The sequence below is a fragment of the Ranitomeya imitator genome, chromosome 5 (assembly GCF_032444005.1).
Source record: "Ranitomeya imitator isolate aRanImi1 chromosome 5, aRanImi1.pri, whole genome shotgun sequence".
NCBI classification, from domain to species: Eukaryota; Metazoa; Chordata; class Amphibia; order Anura; family Dendrobatidae; genus Ranitomeya; species Ranitomeya imitator.
The window spans coordinates 580,268,070-580,288,268 of record NC_091286.1 but is presented as its reverse complement, the minus strand read 5'-3'; the positions used below and the strand labels follow the sequence as shown (position 1 = coordinate 580,288,268).

The 20,199-nt window shown below is 43.5% G+C and overlaps 1 protein-coding gene across 1 annotated transcript in view; it reads right to left on the bottom strand.

Annotated features, from left to right (window-relative positions):
• The window catches only part of RASA2 (RAS p21 protein activator 2), a 146,265-nt gene that overhangs the window by 70,317 nt on the left and 55,749 nt on the right, over nucleotides 1–20,199 (bottom strand). The window contains exons 2-4 of the mRNA XM_069727870.1: nucleotides 18,894–19,011; nucleotides 16,021–16,124; nucleotides 9,024–9,118 (exon numbers count right to left, since the gene is read on the bottom strand). Of these exons, the coding sequence (XP_069583971.1) occupies nucleotides 9,024–9,118; nucleotides 16,021–16,124; nucleotides 18,894–19,011 (317 nt within the window). The remainder of the gene's footprint in view (nucleotides 1–9,023; nucleotides 9,119–16,020; nucleotides 16,125–18,893; nucleotides 19,012–20,199) is intronic.

The following is a 20,199-nucleotide window of genomic DNA, read 5'->3' as shown; positions in this document are numbered from 1 at the left end:
TAAGGTTCTGACCTATACAGGACCAGTCAAAAGTCTGGACACATTTCTCAACGCAATGGTTTTTCTTGTTCTTATTGGAATGTGCACATTGAAGATTCAGACTGAAGGCAGCAAAACCATAAAGAACCACATATGGAAAAAAGGAGTAAAGAAACATGGTCGAAACAAAACAGTATGTGTTACATTTTATATTCCTCAAAAGTAACCCCCTTTAACTCAGATAACAGCTCTACACACCCTTGGGGTTGTCTCAAGTAGCTTCATCGGGTCATCCCCTGGAATGGCTTCCTAAGAACAGGTATGCCTCATCAAGAGTACATTTGAAGAATCGCCGGCCTTCAGAAAGTGTCTGAGACAATCTGCTGTGGTTTGCAGAGCTAGTGTTGGCACACAGCTCCATACAGTACTGAGCCCTATTCCACAACTCTTCTAAGCCAGAATATGGCGACAACCACTCAACTAAGTAAAGAGAAACAACAGCCCACCATTGCTTTAAGACATAAAGCTTAGTAAATCCCAAACATTGCTAGAACCTTGAAGGCTTCAACTGCAATTATAGGAACCATCAATCGCGAAGGTGAAACTGGAGACCGCCACAGGAATGGAAGATGAAAAATGACTACTTCTGCCTCAGAAACACTAAATTGACAGCACTTCAGAAAACAGACCTTATACAGTCAATGATGCACAGACATGAAGAAGTGGACGCACCTCAACATCAACTATCCAAGGCAAACTGCCTGAATCAGGCTTTTATGGTTAAATTGCTGTAAAGAAGTCCCTGAGGACCACAAACAAGAAGAGGAGACTTATTGGGGCGAAGTAACACAAGGACTGGACATTAGACCAGTGGTAATCTGAATTGTGGTCTGAGGGGTCACACTGAGAATATTGGTACCAACCACCATATCTTTGTGTGACGCAGAAAAGGTGAGTATCCTCTTCATGTGCGATGCCCAACGTGAAGCATGGAGGGGAAGAGTGTTAGTGTGGAGGTTCTTCTCTGGTGACAGTGCTGGCAATTTATTACAAGTTCTAGGCACCTTTGCCCAGAATGACTACCGCAGCATTCTGCAATGACATGCCATCTTCTCTGGTTTGCACATAGTGGGATCATCATTTGTGTTGCAACAGGAGAATAACTTACAGCACCACAGGTTGTGTATGAAAGCTATATGACCAAGGAGAAGAGGATTGGAGTGTCCGTCTGATGACATGGCAATCACAATCACCTGACTTCTGCCTAATTTGAAATGTTTGGGATGACTCGAACCACACAGTGAAGGTAAATCATCCATAAAATGCTCAACGTCTCAGGGACGTCCTTCAAGATTGTTGGAAAGCCATTCCAGGCGATGACTTGATGAAGATGCTTGAGAGGATGGCAAGTGGGTGTAATGCTCTCATCAAAGTAAAAGGGGGTACTTTGAGGTTTACCATATTATATATTATATTATATAATATTATATTATACTTTCAGACTTAATCTACAATGTGCACATTCCAATAAAAGCAAAGTAAACCATTGTATAAACCGCGGTGTTCACACTTTTGCCTGGTACTCTATGTATTTAACATAGATTTATCTGGATAACTTGTTACATTATTCCTTTTGCTTTACCATCATATTTTAGCACTGCTTTCCCGCACGGGTATACCATACTTTCAATGGAATTATCATATTTGTGATTCCACCTTTTAATAATTTTACATAAAAGACCTAAAGCGGTGTATGGGAACTATGACTACGCAATAAAATCCTATTAGGGTAAGGATCATTTTACAGATAAACATGCACCATGTTCCGACTTTACTCTTTTATGCTTTTCTAGGTATTTTGCAGATTTTTTTTCTAAAAACCCCTATACTAAAATAGGCTCACAATGTGATTCCCCCTCTCAGATACAAATTGGTTCCAAATTCGAAGGAAGACAATTACGTCCTAAGGACATTTTATGTAGTGCTGTAACCTGGAGGAGACTCATATAAGAAGGATAAACCATCGCACCACAAAGAACACCAGTAAAACAACCACTGTATATTCATGACAAAATGATGAATACGTGTACGCGTCTGATCACATACTAGCAGCTGTACCAACCACATGTCAAGATCATTCAATTTAGTGATATAAAAAATTCCTGTTCCTCATCCATCCATTGTGCATTAATCGTTACCAAGCCTACTGATCGCAATGAGCTTATGATGACCACAGACCACCCTTTATCGTGTATCCAAGGAAATGTAGTGGTAAAGGACCCCCAGTTGGTAACATGGGGGAGTAGAGTAAAAAATATTAGACTGTCATGTAAAAGTTCACCAGTATTGGGCAGGGCAACAGCAAGCGCGGCAACAGCAAGCGCGGCAGCAGCAAGCGCGGCAGCAGCAAGCGCGGCAACAGCAGCTCTAACTTGTTTCTTTGTTGCAGATCAAATGTTTGGGGGTTTTTTTTATTGTCTTTGGCTCAATCTCGAGCCACAGTGACAGCAGTAAAAAAAAAATAAAAAAAAATAATTGATCAACAACAAAGAAGCAGACCGCAGTTGCTGCATGTGTTTTTATGGCAAAATGTTGGTGAAATTTTACTCCAATGTTTTATACTCTACACCCCATGTAAAAGGTCACCAACCGGGGGGAACCTTTACAACTATATACCCTAATAGGATACATGAAAACTTATTTTGGATGACCTACAAATGTATGTTAGTTGTAGGTAAAACTCCTTGTGTAAAATAGACATTTGCAGACTAGACATGAGGACAGAAAGAGGAGCAGCTCAAAAGAGGATGAAAAAGCAGATTATGATTGCTACATATTAATACATGTCCATATCACTGATCGACTCTCACTTTTACCAAATTGTTTCCCAAATTGACAGAAAAGGAACCATTGTATGGTTGTAGGATCACTGGATGTCCCAGCAGTAAGTTCTTCAGAAATCAGCTGGCCCCTGAGAAAACAATCTTTAAATGGATGAGCTCATCTTCATTCTTCAAGAGGCATGGTAAGGCTTTAATACTAGAAGTCAAGGCCATGGTGAATTTGGGTACACCTTGACGCTGATGGGATGGCTTTTATGCTTTGTAAAAAAATAAATAAATAAAAAAAATAATGGTGTTTACGATGTACTCTATTTATGTGCACTACTGCTTTTATTTACAGCAGGTCAGATGATCATTTTTTACTTTTGTCTCAGGTTTTGTCTGTTTAATGTCCAGTGTGAGCATGCTCCTATTTTGCATGCATACCAACTTATACTCCAGCTCATTTTTGGGGGTTTAGTTTCAGGTTTCCGCACTTAGTGCAGGTAATGGTGCGGCCTTCCTTTTTTTGAGCTGGACATTAAATTTATATAGCTTCCCATTTGCTGTCTGTCCATGTTCAGGACCCAGTCTTGCTCAGCCCTTTTTCACACTGTCGCCACCATGACGCATGGTAAGGTTTTAATTCTAGAGGTTGGGACCATCCCGAATTTGGGTACACCTTGACGCTGGTGGGATCACTTTTACACTTTTTTTTTTTTTTTATCAAAACCGGTGTTTACTATGTACCCCATTTATTTGTATGCACTATTTCTTTTACTTTTTTTTTTACTTACAGCAGGGTAGTTGCTCATTTTGCTTCTGTGTTAGGTTTTGTTAATTCTTCTAGAGCACGCTGCTCCTCCACCTCCCGGCTTCCTGTTTATTCGGGGTGATGCGCTCCTGCAGACTGATACTATAGACTAGCGGCATGGTCACACCATTGGTCTGAACCGGGTGCTCTCCAATACCGTCAGCACAGGTCGTTTTTGCCCCTTCAGCACAGTAGTGTTGGGACACTGAAGCAGGCCTGATCCCCCAAGCTTTAGAGAGGCATTTGCAAGCTGTATAGAAAACAGCTTGTATGTGCGCAATTCTTACCTAAAAAAAGGCCACTCTGATGGGCAAACTAGGCAATGAGCAATAAACTACATAAAAAAATACTCCATTTTTTTTTTTAAAAAGCTTCCAATTTAAGAAACTTGTCATCCAAAGGGGATTCCTAAAAACCAGAAGGGATGGAAGTGATCGATCTACATGAACACAGATGGTGCTGTAACTGGATCTATGCTCATCAAACTGTGGTCTTATGCTGGAAATTCATATTGGTTGCCTCAATAAGTCATGTGCGCCGCACACCGATGAATACACTTGTGCCGCTATGTGATGTACTGTCTGTTATTATCATAGGATTATCTAAACTTGTGAGAAAAGTATTTGCGAGGTCATTCTTGACTTATCTCTGCACGTACAAGGGCTGTTAGACTAAAGGTCCTCCTAGATATTAGATAAAAGTTGGCCGAAATCCTTACTTTCGGCAGAAGCGGTCACCCATCTGAGGTGTAAAGGGGCCTCCAAGGGCTTCAGCCAAATTTGCTCTAATTGTATTTCAACTCCTGATCAATTTCTTCATTTATTGGAAGAGCTATGCCGCCATGAAAACGCACGCTGGGAGGAGGTGGTCGGGAGCGGCAGCTGTCGGCGTAGAGCGAGTGTGACTGACAGCCATGTAAAGCTCAGAGAGATGGCCATATTTTCCCCACCATACAGTTCTGCATGTCTAATAGTGAAGTAAACTCTACAATACCTGTATCACCAAGAAAAATGAAAGTTTGGAAATAGCAAGAATAACCAATATATCGTTCAGCACTGATTGTTACTTTTATAAGGTGCAGAGATAATACACAAGAAATTGCTCGTATTATTAAGGATTATCTTCATTTTTATGGTCAGATTGAACAAAGTATATAGCGACTGTCGACCCAGCCTTACAGGGTAGAGTTAAAGGTGATTCCACCTATGGTGACAATTATTACTCTTACTTAAATGCATGTAGCTTTGGTTTCATTAAAAATGTCGCCTGCTTTGGCTTCTCCACCCTCTGAGCTGCACTGTCTATTGCTGGCTGCACAATGGGTTAACTGAAAATCCATCAGTGAGCTCCTTCTGCTTAAATGGGAGGATTTGTAAGCGTTTTTCCTCTTTTCTTAGATCCTCTCAGCTGATTTATGACCACAGACCACATCAAACGTTGAATGTAAAAAATTTTTTAGTGAAACTGAACTGCAGAAATTAATTTTAGCCCCCAAATACAAGCATTTAAGTAAGAAAGAAGATGTGTGAACCCCTAAGTAATCAGTAAGGAGAGTTAGAATAGATTGTGACCAAGTTCAGTCTGCAGGGGGTGGAATATTGAGCCAGGTGTAAGGTCAGACATAGCTACAGTAACCCATAGTAAGAGGAGACAGAACTGAAGCGCCCAACAAGCCATGGCACAAAGACAGGACAGAGCCAGATACAAGCCCGGGCATGTCTGTGAGATGGGAGCAAACACCATTGGACGTTTCCTGGTACAAGCGTCCATATTATCTGTCTACTTAGTGAAATACAAGCCGACAGGGCAATGGATCGGCTGCCGAATAATCTGCATTGTAGCAGTTCCCATGGCAGGGACATAACACTTATCACCACAATGTCTCGCTATTCTGATATTTTCTGGGCAGCTTCGCTGGTGATCTCACTGAAGGTGCCCAAACACATTACACGGAGGTGGGCTGGTGCGCCCATGCACGGTACACTAATATTGCCTGCACTCGTCAATAGTGATGGGTTCAGCCTACACTCTAATGTATATGGGGGCACTGGTCAATTGATTGTTGGGGAAGATGTTAAAGGACACCGGTCATGTGAAAAATAAAAAGCTATTAACCAGCAGATACGGGGTTAATCTACAGGCTATTACCGTTTTAAAGCTGCTTTGAGAGAGCCCCGGTGCCGGGAGGAAATGATCTTCAGTGCTCCTGTAGGCCTTGAGCTTTTATTCATAGAGGGGCGGCTTCAGTCACCGTTCAACACATTGTGAGTGGAGGCTGTAACCAAGCCTCTGGCACTGACTGAAAGTCGGCTCAGCAGTGGTCACACCTCTATGACTGAAAGTCGGCTCAGCAGTGGTCACACCTCTATGACTGAAAGCCGGCTCAGCAGTGGTCACACCTCTATGACTGAAAGCCGGCTCGGCAGTGGTCAAACCTCTATTGTGAAGGAGGAAAATGGCTAATAAAATCAATTATTAAACCTTATGTAAGTCAGTTCAGATATAGTGTAGCAAGATGGCGATTGTGTCTTTGAAGATGTCTTGGAGATCCTTGAAACTGTCCTGGAAGGAATCTGTCTAATGCAGGAGTGAAGGCACTGGAATACACCATATTTGGAAATGAAACTTGGACTGGACCAATTACAAAGTAACTAGCTGTACAGAAGTTGTGAAACCCCCCCTATTTCCTGCTCTTAGTATATTCTCTTGTTTTGAGAATAAAGTTCAGTTGGGCAACAACTTTGACTGAGAGACGAGTGTGTATCCGTCTCTGTGTATCTGATACATTCTTTGGCCTCTAAGCTAGCACTCAGCTTATATTTGGTCAGGTACAGTTAGGTCCATATATATTTGGACAGAGACCTCATTTTTCTAATTTTGGTTATAGACATTACCACAATGAATTTTAAACAAAACAATTCAGATGCAGTTGAAGATCAGACTTTCAGCTTTCATTTGAGGGTATCCACATTAAAATTGGATGAAGGGTTTAGGAGTTTCAGCTCCTTAACATGTGCCACCCTGTTTTTAAAGGGACCAAAAGTAATTGGACAATTGACTCCAAGGCTATTTCATGGACAGGTGTGGGCAATCCCTTCGCTATATCATTCTCAATTAAGCAGATAAAAGGCCTGGAGTTGATTTGAGGTGTGGTGCTTGCATTTGGAAGGTTTTGCTGTGAAGTAAACATGCGGTCAAAGGAGCTCTCCATGCAGGTGAAACAAGCCATCCTTACTCTGCGAAAACAGAAAAAACCCATCCGAGATATTGCTACAATATTAGGAGTGGCAAAATCTATAGTTTGGTACATGCTGAGAAAGAAAGAAAGCACTGGTGAACTCATCAATGCAAAAAGACCTGGGCGCCCACGGAAGACAACAGTGGTGGATGATCGCAGAATTATCTCCATGGTGAAGAGAAACCCCTTCACAACAACCAACCAAGTGAACAACACTCTCCAGGAGGTAGGCGTATCAATATCCAAATCTACCATAAAGAGAAGACTGCATGAAAGTAAATACAGAGGGTTCACTGCACGGTGCAAGCCACTCATAAGCATCAAGAATAAAAAGGCTAGACTGGACTTTGCTAAAAAGCATCTAAAAAAACCAGCAGAGTTCTAGAAGAACATTCTTTGGACAGATGAAGCCAAGATCAACCTCTACCAGAATGATGGAAAGAGAAAAGCATGACTAAGGCGTGGTACAGCTCACGATCCAAAGCATACCACATCATCTGTAAAACACGGCGGAGGCAGTGTGATGGCTTGGGCATGCATGGCTGCCAGTGGCACTGGGTCACTAGTGTTTATTGATGATGTGACACAGAACAGAAGCAGCCGAATGAATTCTGAGGTATTCAGAGCCATACTGTGTGCTCAGATCCAGCCAAATGCAGCCAAACTGATTGGTCGTCGTTTCATACTACAGATGGACAATGACCCAAAACATAAAGCCAAAGCAACCCAGGAGTTTATTAAAGCAAAGAAGTGGAATATTTTTGAATGGTCAAGTCAGTCACCCGATCTCAACCCAATTGAGCATGCATTTCACTTGTTAAAGACTAAACTTCAGACATAAAGGCCCACAAACAAACAGCAACTGAAAACCACCGCAGTGAAGGCCTGGCAGAGCATCAAAAAGGAGGAAACACAGCGTCTGGTGATGTCCATGAGTTCAAGACTTCAGGCAGTCATTACCAACAAAGGGTATTTAACCAAGTACTAAAAATGAACATTTTATTTAAAATTATTGAATCTGTCCAATTACATTCGGTCCCTTTTAAAACAGGGTGGCACATGTTAAGAAGCTGAAACTCCTAAACCCTTCATCCAATTTTAATGTGGATACCCTCAAATGAAAGCTGAAAGTCTGAACTTCAACTGCACCAGAATGGTTTTGTTTAAAATTCATTGTGGTAATGTCTATAACAAAAATTAGAAAAATGTTGTCTCTGTCCAAATATATATGGACCTAACTGTACAAGCAATCATATTGATCTCACTTTAAGAGATCACCCTCACACTATGACTGAAGCCGGCTCAGCAGTGGTCACACCCCTATAACTGAAAGCCTGATTAGCAGTGGTCACACCTCTATGACTGAAAGCCGTCTCAGCAGTGGTCACACCTCTATGACTGAAAGCCGGCTCAGCAGTGGTCACACCTCTATGACTGAAAGCCGGCTCAGCAGTGGTCACACCTCTATGACTGAAAGCCGGCTCAGCAGTGGTCACACCTCTATAACTGAAAGCCGGCACCTCAGAGTCTCATAGAGAGCACAGGAGCGCTTGAACCAATGAATGGCCCGATGTATAGGAGGGTCCGGCAAAAAGAACTGTTCATCTGACAGACATCAAATGATTATGGGACCCTTAACCCACCAATATTAGGTCTGACCATATATATGGGGGCCTCCCGAATGTCATGTGATTTAAAGCGAATGCTCGGGATTATAACAGAATGGTCGTCTCTCTTCCCAAAATCAGCAGGACTTATCTACGGGCCATACCTGGTATTGCAGCTCAGTGCTATTACCGTAAATGTGGATTAGGTCACATACCAGAAATAGCCCACAAAAAAAGCGCAATCCCTTCCCGTTAACTATACAGACGCCAAATTGTACCTTTAGGGTTCAAGTTTAGCTGTGGGGGAGGGGGTTCTGAAGCATTACACGACCTGTGTTCTTTTTATGCTGAACTATATATATATAAAAATAAATTTATTCTAGTTTAAATAAGTGAATGTTCTTCCTTGCTGAGCACATCCCACGTCCCTTATGCTTCTGTTTCTTTCACTTGCAAACAGCAGAAGCGGGAAGGCAGATCTCCGGCTGAAGAACACAACAGAATGATATTTCCATAAAAAATAAAATGACTCCGGCACAGAATGTGACTTTATGTGACGTTACCTGGACTTCAGAATTAGAATCTATGGGTTGGATAGGAAACCAGGGCTCTTTGCCGTAGTACCTGCACAAATCCTCTTTTTTAATGGCGACCTTTCCTGTGGGAAAACAAAATGAAAAAGTTCAATAAATATCCATAGTGAAATATACGGTTCACGATAAAAAATAAATAAATAAAATGAATTTAGAATTACAATAAGGGTCGGTCAATGGCAGGGTCACTGTAGTAGAGAAATGCCGCATCGGTGAATGCAAGGCCCTAATAACCCGGCAATTACAGCTTTTACTGTGGCATTGCTATGACTTGCTAGCAATCTTTTCCCACAAATGATAAAAGGCAGGAATAATTCATTGTATAGGGCAGTGTTACCCATCTACTGGCCCTTGAACTTGGGCACAGAATCAGAGCTACATCCATTACAGGGGGGTTACACTTCTAGGACATTGATGATCAGAGATGGGTCACAGATCGGCGCCCCCACTGATCAGCTGTTCTCAGCTCCGCTGGTGGCCGCATGTCAGCAATTATCGAGCTGCACAGCGCCATCAACTGTTTAGTGGCTGTTACTGGGTACTGCAGATCAGCTCATACTAATCTATTAATGGACACAAAGGTCAAATGAGAGCTGATCTTTGACTGATGGGGCCAGCAGTAATATTTTCTCCGAAATACTTGTGATACATGATCCTTATATACACATTAGATTAATGTCCTTCACATCTGATGTTGATGGGTTTGGCTGACACTCAAAGGGCTCACGCACAGGACCGTTTAAATTGACGAGTGTCATCTGTGGTTTTGAAGTATAGCACTTGTACCCATGTTATTCCATGAGGCTGTGCACATGTCCGATCACACACCCCGATCAAACCCCCCGATCACACTCCCCGATCTCACACCCCGATCTCACACCCCGATCACACACACCCCGATCACATTCCGATCACACACACCCCGATCACATTCCGATCACACACACCCCGATCACATTCCGATCACACACCCCGATCACATTCCGATCCCACACACCCCGATCACACACCACGATCACACACCCCGATCACACACACCCCGATCACACACCCCGATCACACACCCCGATCACACACCACGATCTCACACCCCGATCACACACACCCCGATCACACACCCCGATCACACACCCCGATCACACACCACGATCTCACACCCCGATCACACACACCCCGATCACACACCACGATCACACACCCCGATCACACACCACGATCACACACCCCGATCACACACCACGATCTCACACCCCGATCACACACACCCCGATCACACACCCCGATCACACACCCCGATCACACTCCCCGATCACACTCCCCGATCACACACACCCCGATCACACACACCCCGATCACACACACCCCGATCACATTCCGATCACACACACCCCGATCACACACCACGATCACACACCCCGATCACACTCCCCGATCACACACACCCCGATCACACACACCCCGATCACACACACCCCGATCACACACCCCGATCACATTCCGATCACACACACCCCGATCACACACCCCGATCACACACCACGATCAAACCCCCCGATCACACACCCCGATCACACACCCCGATCACACACCACGATCTCACACCCCGATCACACACACCCCGATCACACACACCCCGATCACACACACCCCGATCACACACCCCGATCACATTCCGATCACACACACCCCGATCACACACCCCGATCACACACACCCCGATCACACACCCCGATCACACACCCCGATCACACACCCCGATCACACACCACGATCACACACCCCGATCACACACACCCCGATCACACACCCCGATCACACACCCCGATCACACACCACGATCACACACCACGATCACACACCCCGATCACACACCTTTGTTCTCTCAGAGATAAGCCGCCGGCTGAGAGTTCCTATGAAAAACAATTGTGGATCTTTTTCTCACAGGTTTGAGTAGTGTCGTTCCTCTGATATTCCTTCTATCAATGTATTAATAAAATAACAACTGAATGTAACCAGCTAGGGGTATGCGGTGAGTAAATTGAAACTTTATTCATACATTTCCAGGAGGAACAACAGAGGAATAGCACAACACAGGGTTGTAGTAATACATCCTCCAGGATCGGGAATATAAGTCTTTACCACAACAGACCACGTCAGGACAGATCATGTTTGAAACCCGCCACTCGGTTTGGGGCCAGTAAACCAAAGTTTATCCGGCATCTGGGTGAAGTTTTCCAAAAGTGATCATGTTAAAGCTGGCGGTTTCAGTGTTAGGCAGTTAAAAAAAAAAAAAGGGGCGAGAAATGACCCAAAATAAGCCCAGGACCAATGTCCAGATTTATCGGCACATGAGCACTGAGGGCCGCACAGCCCACCGATTGCACATGTCTGTTTTCACATGTGCAAGGTTGGGAAGGTAACACCGCAGCAGTGCAAGGCGTGAGGGCGATTATTAAGGCTCATGTAGCAAACGTTTCCTATACAACTATCCCCCCAGCGCACCAGCGACTTAACGCCATAATACAGAATTGGGACAAACGGTTCATGTAAGAATTGCCCACACGCCACGGAAATCATTATGAGATGGATTCATTGATGGGGATGGAGTCCTGAACTTCCTGGCAGCTGCAAACAAGCCTGACGGGAAAGTCTACACCACAAAACCACTGCACAGGTTTAAGAGCAGATAGAGCGCAGCCCGCAAATCCTTTCCTCTTCCTCATCACACAGCCTGGAATACAGAAAGCTCCGGCAGTCAGGGGCCTCTGCTGATGCCAAAAAATCAGTAGTAACAGTAGGAAAGTTCGTCGTGTAATCACTGCCTTTTCCAACTTAGTTCAGCATCCAGGGAAAAGTTAAAGGAATCCGGAGTGCAACACACCTCAGATCCAAACCAAAAATGTCAATCTGGATGAAGACAAGGCCGGTAAATGTCCTATTACTACATATGGATGTCGCACATGACCTTCTGTCAGCAGGGGTGAGACACGCTTGTCCACATACAGCCATTCATCTGAAGTCACAATATCTCCATGAGATAACTCGCCAGCTTTCTCAATACATACACTATTAGGTATATCTTAGATCTGATGAGGCCGGTGTACTTATTCTTAAAAGCCATGTCAAAATGGCTACCACCTGTTAACAGCTCCTCAGTGTCCCTCCTCCCTGCTGAGGTCTCACACTGCTCAGCACAAGCTGTAGCTGTCAGTTAGGCTGGGTGGGCAGATACTGAACACACTTGGACTCCTGAGCTTTCCCACTCTATAGCTGGATGTGGATTTGCAGTAACTTCATCCGGTCTAACAGATCTGTTTAATAGTCTATGAAGTGTCCAATGTGAAATCTGGTGACAGATCCGCTTTAAATGAAAGCTTCAGATCTACTTTTAGCCAATGCCACCGCAGAACATACCTGCAAGATAAGATTCAGAAAGGAATTAACACGAGTATGTCGGAAAAAAATGGTGTGCAAACTGAGGGTCCATTCACAAGGACAGATTATGGTGAACAAGCTTTCCTGGTTTCTGACAATCTTGTGGTGTGAACAAGCTGCCGACTGCCCGAAGATCGAGCAAAACGCTCATTTGTCAGGTGAAACAATTGTGCTGCACACATCATCATCACTTCCATCATCCTGCGTAACCAGGATCTGGGCTTCCGAGAACAGTGGCAGCCTGCGGTGCTGAACGATCCGCTATGTTCACACTGTTTATTTGGGAAGTTCTTTGGAGCACATACGTGTCCAAAATCCTCCTTAAAAACTGCTTAAAAAACACTTGGACAACTACATCATTATGTATGTAGGAACCCTTTTTTGCTGATCATATGGGGATTTTTCTAGAGTGTTTTTTTCCCTTCAAAGGTTTTGAAAAACCCTTGTAGGGAAGACAGAAAAACAAAATAAAATAGAATCTACCCCAAATTAAGCACTGTCCAATCAAAAGTCAGCAAAGACAGGTGAGAAATCCCCTCTGTAACTTATCAAAAATGCTTCAAGAAATGCTCCAGGAAAGGGAAAACTCCTCCAAAAATGAAGACAGAGACCTGAAGCTGCTTCCACATGAAATCAGGGAGCTGCTTGGTCACTGCAAGGGTGCCCCTAGAACTTCATTAGCATATTTGAATAAAGGAGCATTTTGTGTAAATACTGAGGTGGGCATGAGTCAGGGGTGGCTATGACCGCCTGTCAAATTCAGCAAAAGTCACAGCGTTTCTTACAGCAGAAATGCTACTCCAGTCAAAAACTGGAGTAGTATTTCTGGTGCTTCACATGCCACTGAAAAAAAGCACCAAAATCATTAAGTGGTGTGAATATAGAGCATCCTAAAGCAGCGAGTCCTTCATTAAGCCTTACTCCAGTCTTAAAGGGAATCTGTCAGCAGGTTTATGCAATATAATCTAAAGACAGCATGAGGTAGAGGGTAAAACACACATTACAGTGCTGCCTCTCTTATCAGGCTCTGTGCTGTTGTTTACTTGCAATGAATGCTTTAGCACCAGGGGCTTATCATTGCTCGCACACAGAAGTGCATGCCTCTTGGTCCGACTCCGCCCCTTTGTGAGATTAGCAGCTCACCGTCTATAGACATTGTACATACAAAGCCTGGTGTGGGCGGGGGCAGCTTTCTCAGCTCTGCTGCAATGATAAATCTAAGAATTCTGTGGCAGAACAGCTGCACCCAGTAAACTAAGTGATATATCTTAGGATTCAGCTTCTCTTTGCCTACATCAAGATGCTCTCAGATGAGGTCGCAAAAACCCCCTGATGAGATTCCGGCTAATAAATTAGTCCCTTTAGGTGCAATTATAATTAGGGCTACATCACCTACAAGGTTCTTAGATTGAACGACTGTACACCGACAGATTCTCTTTAAAAAGGACAATGCTTAACATTACGATTTGGCCAGTTTTACTGCGTATATACAACTCCAACTTCCATCAGATCTATCACAAATCCCCAAAAGAACATGAGAATATGGACATTTAATGGAAATCCCCGCGGACGGCTTTTCAGAGCAGGAGCTTTGGATCATTATCTGTACCCGGCTATAAATGTGTCTAATACAACAGAATATTTTTTAGATGGTAATTCAGAATGGCAAATCTGTATTTCTCTATCCCTGAAAACAAATGCAGCCAATTCTTACAATAACTACGATAGGAAAAGCTAAACAAACACAAAAAAGGAACTTTTTGTAAGATACATCCGGGGTGGTCCCGGCAAATGTTCAGATGACATATTCAAAATTACCATGGCATTAGAGCCTTATACTGACACTGGCCCATCATAGAGATTTCCCCCGGCAGGTGGCGAGTCCCGGATGGACAGTCCAACAGGTCCATATTATAATAGGGGCATTTACCATAACTGAGAGCTGGTGAGAACATTCGCTCCATGGTTATCTGGCCGTGTTCACAGGCTGCCGAATCAGCAGTGCTCATTGCTTACTTTGGTCTGTATTAATCAAAACAGCGCGTATCGGTAAAAGTCCAACAATCGGCGGTAGTATTGTGTGGACAGGGATCATCCCCACTAGTGATGAGCGGACGCTCGGAGAAAGTGTTACCAGAACACGCATGGGTGTACAACAATGTACACTGTTTACCTCCGGCAGGGGCAGGTTTCAGCTGCTCGGTAGGGGGGCCAGGTGTCGGACCCCCATAGATCTCAAATTGAATAGGTCATCAATTCCTTAATCCCAGACCGCCCCCTTAAGTAATATAGGTAAATACGGCATATCTGCCAGCTCCTTAATAACTTGCCTTTTAATACTTTCCCTACTTTTTGGAGGCTGTCCTGCAGCTATGGCTATGCATGCATTATTAGAGCATGGGTAACTGCAATACTGAAAACAGAGTGACTGAGGCTCTGCTAGTGATTATTATTATTTATTCATTGCTTATATAGCGGTATCATTCATTCCGCAGCACTTTACAGACATCATCGCTGTCCCCAGTGGAGCTCACAATCTACATTTCCTATCAGTATGTTTTTGGATGTGGGAGGAAACTGGAGAACCTGGAGGAAATCCACGCAAACACGGGGAGGACATAAACATTTCTGGCAGACATTGTCCTCAGTGGGATTCGAATCCAGGACTCTAGTGCTGAAAAACAGTGCTAAGGCTACGTTCACACTAGCGTTATGCTAGTTTGCGTCGGGTGACGCAGCGGCGACGCATGCGTCATGCGCCCCTATATTTAACATGGGGGTCGCATGTGTTTTTGTTTGTTGCGTTGTGCGACGCATGCGTCTTTTTTGCCGCAAGCGTCGGACCAAGAAAACGCAACAAGTTGCATTTTTCTTGCGTCCAAATTTCGGCAAAAAACGACGCATGCGTCACAAAACGCAGTGTTTTTGCGTGCGTTTTGGTGCGTTTTTGCGTGCATTGTGCGTTACGTCGCCGATGCAGCGGCGCACAACGCTAATGTGAACGTAGCCTAACCACTGAGCCACCGTGCTCCCCCTTATAAGATACAGAGCGTTACATGCCATAGGGGCAGGACAGCCTCCAAAGAGTAGGTAAGGTTTTAAAAGACAAGTTATTAAGGAGCTGGAAGATATGCCATATTTACCTAACTTTCCATACAAGCCTATCTTCCTTAAAGGGATGGACTGGGACTAAGGAATTGATGACCTATTCATCAATACGAGATCTACAGGGTCCAAACCTGCCCCCCTACCGATCAGCTGAAACCTGCTCCTGCCGGATGTAAACTGAGCATGGGAGAGTATTGCTGATCACTTGAATAAGACATACGGTCAGTAAATGTGCGGAGCTGCGATGCTCTACATCCAGAAGACGCAGGAGCTGATTTCAGCCGATTGGTGGTGGTCCAACAGCTGGGAGACCCACCGATCTGATACTGACGACCTATCTTGTCGGGAGGCCATCGATTGTTTGGTCCTGGACAACCCCTTTAACCTATGCTGACCTTGGAGACAATTGCCCGTCACTTCTCACCTATTCGAAGATCTCGTTGTAAAAGACCCTTATCATAGATGTAAAAAGACAAATTGTGGAATGTTCTTGGGATTTCAAAGTAAAAATCTTCACCATAAAACGGACTGCAGAAAAAGAAACAAAGACCAAATTACAAAAAACTAAAAAAAAAAGTTTTCAGAAAGAGGACAAGTGAAACAACAGATGACGACTACAACCAATTACCGTAATTCATTAAAAGGGGTTTCCCCACAAAGTACATTTTAATTAGTAGCTCTTGGATTAATAAGTTCCACAACTTGATGTGTTAAAAAAATAATGTTCCTGTGCTGAGATAATCTTATAAATGTGTACTGTGTAATGGCCGTGTCTGACCGTGCAGGAACATGGTCTGATCATAACACAGCTCCTGGGCAGGGAGGACACGCAAGGGAGTATACAGGCATCGCCATGGGATCACCCCTGATTCTGTGAGGTAAAACATTGCCTAAAAACAGGCAGCCAATTATTTTACCTCACAAAAAGAATCAGCCGTGTTCCCACACTGTCCTGCCTGTATACTCTCTTTTGCTGTGGTATGATCAGACCATGTCCCTGTCAGGTTTTTCTTTTTCATGTTTCCACCATTATGGGCCCATTTAAAAACTACGTTAAAATAGTAGACTACCCCTTAACCTCTTCAAGTCGTGGCCCTTTTTCATTTTTGCGTTTTCGTTTTTCACTTCCCTCCTTCCCTGAGCCATAACTTTTTTATTTTTCCGTCAATTTGTCCATGTGAGGGCTTATTTTTTGCGGGACAAGTTGCACTTTTGAACGACACCATTGCTTTTACCATGTCTTTTACTAGAAAACGGGAAAAAAATTCCAAGTGCGGTGAAATTGCAAAAAAGTGCAATCCCACACTTGTTTTTTGTTTGGCTTTTTTGCTAGGTTCACTAAATGCTAAAACTAACCTGCCATTATGATTCTCTAGGTCATTACGAGTTCATAGACACCTAACATGTCTAGTTTATTTTTTATCCAAGTGGTGAAAAAAAATTCCAAACTTTGCTTTAAAAAAAAAAAAAAAAAAGTGCCATTTTCCAATACCCGTAGCGTCTCCACTTTTCGTGATTTGGGGTCGGGTGAGGGCTTATTTTTTGCGTGCCGAGCTGATGTTTTTAATGATACCATTTTTGCGCAGATACGTTCTTTTGATCGCCCGTTATTGCATTTTAATGCAATGTCGCGGTGACCAAAAAAACGTAATTCTGGCGTTTCGGATTTTTTTCTCGCTACGCTGTTTAGCAATCAGGTTAATGCTTTTTTTTAATTGATAGATCGGGCGATTCTGAATGCGGCGATACCAAATATGTGTATGTTTGATTTTTTTTTTATTATTTTATTTAGGATGGGGTGAAAGGGGGGTGATTTAAACTTTTATATTTTTTATATTTTTTTCATATTTTTAAAAACATTTTTTTTTTTACTTGTGCCATGCTTCAATAGCCTCCATGGGAGGCTAGAAGCTGGCAAAGCCTGATCGGCTCTGCTACATAGCAGCGATCATCAGATCGCTGCTATGTAGCTGAAATGCAGGTGTGCTGTGAGCGCCGACCACAGGGGGGCGCTCACAGCAGGCCGGCATCAGTAACCATAGAGGTCTCAAGGACCTCTATGGTTACCTTCCTGATGAATCGCCGACCCCCGATCATGTGACAGGGGTCGGCGATGACGTCATTTCCGGCCGCCCGGCCGGATGCGGTAGTTAAATGCCGCTGTCTGTGTTTGACAGCGGCATTTAACAGGTTAATAGCGGCGGGTGAATCGCGATTTCACCCGCCGCTATTGCGCGCACATGTCAGCTGTACAAAACAGCTGACATGTCGCGACTTTGATGCGGGCTCACCGCCGGAGCCCAGATCAAAGGGGGATTCACGGCATGCGCAGTACATGTACGGCGCATGTCGTGAAATCCCTATTGTTGAGGTCACATACAGCGCTGTTACTACTCCACATTTGACAACAATTTAATAATTCTTATGGTCTTAAATGTAAAGAAATTTAACCCGTTCATGGCCTTCCTAAAAAAAACTGTAATTAGTGAAAGAAAATGACACTGAGAACCCACGTCAGCAGAATACCAACCGGATTCAGGGTTTGTGCAACATTCATCTACTGAAGAAGCCAGGAGAGGAAATGATGCAAAAACCTGAGACTAACTGCTGTGGTTCATACGTTGCAGCTTCCCATGTAATTGTGGCTCCGTTTCATGTCATATTAACGTCTGATCGGTTCTAGAATAAAAGTGACATTTTATTGAAAGTTAATTTAAAGCTTTACTAAAACTTGCCGCCGATCACCCGGACGGTGCGGGCAGTCGCCCTGCCTGGCTCAGCGAGTTCATTAGGGATAAAGCGGAAACTAGTAAGACATGCTGAACTCATTGTTAAAGGAACACTAGTGTGGTTTGTGTCAGTTTTTCTTTTCTTTATTCATAGCCCACAGTTTCCTGCTCACAGACGGCTTTCAGGTTAGGTGAACGTATGTAGAAACACGCTTGTGGGTGAAACGTCTGACCCTGCAAAAAACTTGTGCTCATCCCTCACACTGGCTACATGGTGTTCTCCAACCAGGGGCTTGTGACATGTATATCATGGGACCCTCGTATTCCGTAACAAGACTGCAATGGCAAAAAATGGCAGAAACTTAACGATGGACATTCCTGGACGCTGCTATGGGAGAAAACGTGGGCACGCCGCTACCTCTGACCACACAACAAATAGTGGACACCAGGAAATGGTCACGGTATGCAAAAAGGGCGTCACAAACTTACTATTGCTTTGTAAGCCCAAAATGCTAAACAATATGTAACATACAGATCAGCCAGGTATCACATCCCCATCCTTTCTTACTTTAGTGACTTCTCAACGACATTGGTCCTAAAGATTTCTTCCTGGTCCAGATTAACAGTGCAGAAGCAATCCCTCATCTTGTTTGGTCCTGGATAAGGCAGCAGATTTTTGGCCTCACCTGTAAAAATATACATTTATATGAATGCATACATAATATATATTTATATATTTTACACAAACACACATTTTATATATATATATATATATATATATATATATATATATATATTTTTTTTTTTTTATTATTATTATTATTATTATTTATTACATTAGTAATATAGCAAGGTTATGAAGTGTGAAAGTTGTTTTTCATTAATTTTAAGCCAACAACAAGTGACACAACCTTACACTTGGTAGAGGATGATGGCATCACGTTATATGGCTGCCCTGCTGTAAATGAGAAGCCTTTTGTGTTCCAAAATGGCCCTTTAGGGTATGTGCACACGTAGAATGGTCCACTGCGGATTTTTCCGCAGCGGATTTGATAAATCCGCGGTGCAAAACCGCTGCGGTTTTTCCTGCGGATTTATCGCGGTTTCTATTGCGGATTCCACTGCGGGTTTACACCTGCAGATTTCTATTGGAGCAGGTGTAAAACCGCAGTGGAATCCGCACAAAGAATTGACCTGCTGCGGAATGTAAACCGCTGCGTTTCCACGCGGTTTTTTCCACAGCATGTGCACTGCGGATTTCGTTTCCCATAGGTTTACATTATACTGTAAACGCATGGGAAACCGCTGCGGACCTGCAGCAAAATCCGCAGCGGGTGCACATACCCTAAAGATGAAGAAACATACGTCTTTTTTTTTCAATAACTTGAGGAAATACGGCACCGAAATGCGTTGGGAGAATAACGAATCATTTTGGAACACAAATGGCTTCTCATTCACCGCAGCGGAGTCTGTATGACGGGATATCGTCCTCCTCTACTATTATATGGAAGATCTGGAGAGAAGGTTTTCTCTTACAGTCATGGGCCCGCAGTAGCAGTTACACTGCCAGGTGATCATGTATGTGTGCATGTATATGTGTGTGTGTGTGTGTGTGTGTGTGTTTTTGTCCCCCACATAGTTTTTTAAAATTACAACTAAGGCATTGTTCACATTGCAGTTTTTTGTGCACCTCCACTGAAAGACCCTGACCCATGTCTCTGTAGTCATACACGTGTCGTCAAACCACTCCCATTAAAAAAAAAAAACAAATCAAAATGTGCAGCCCACAATTTATTGGTGTCGTCCTGCATTAGATAGCATAGCAGACTACGCTTTCTGTTAACACAAAAAATAGGCAAAAAATTAAAAAATTG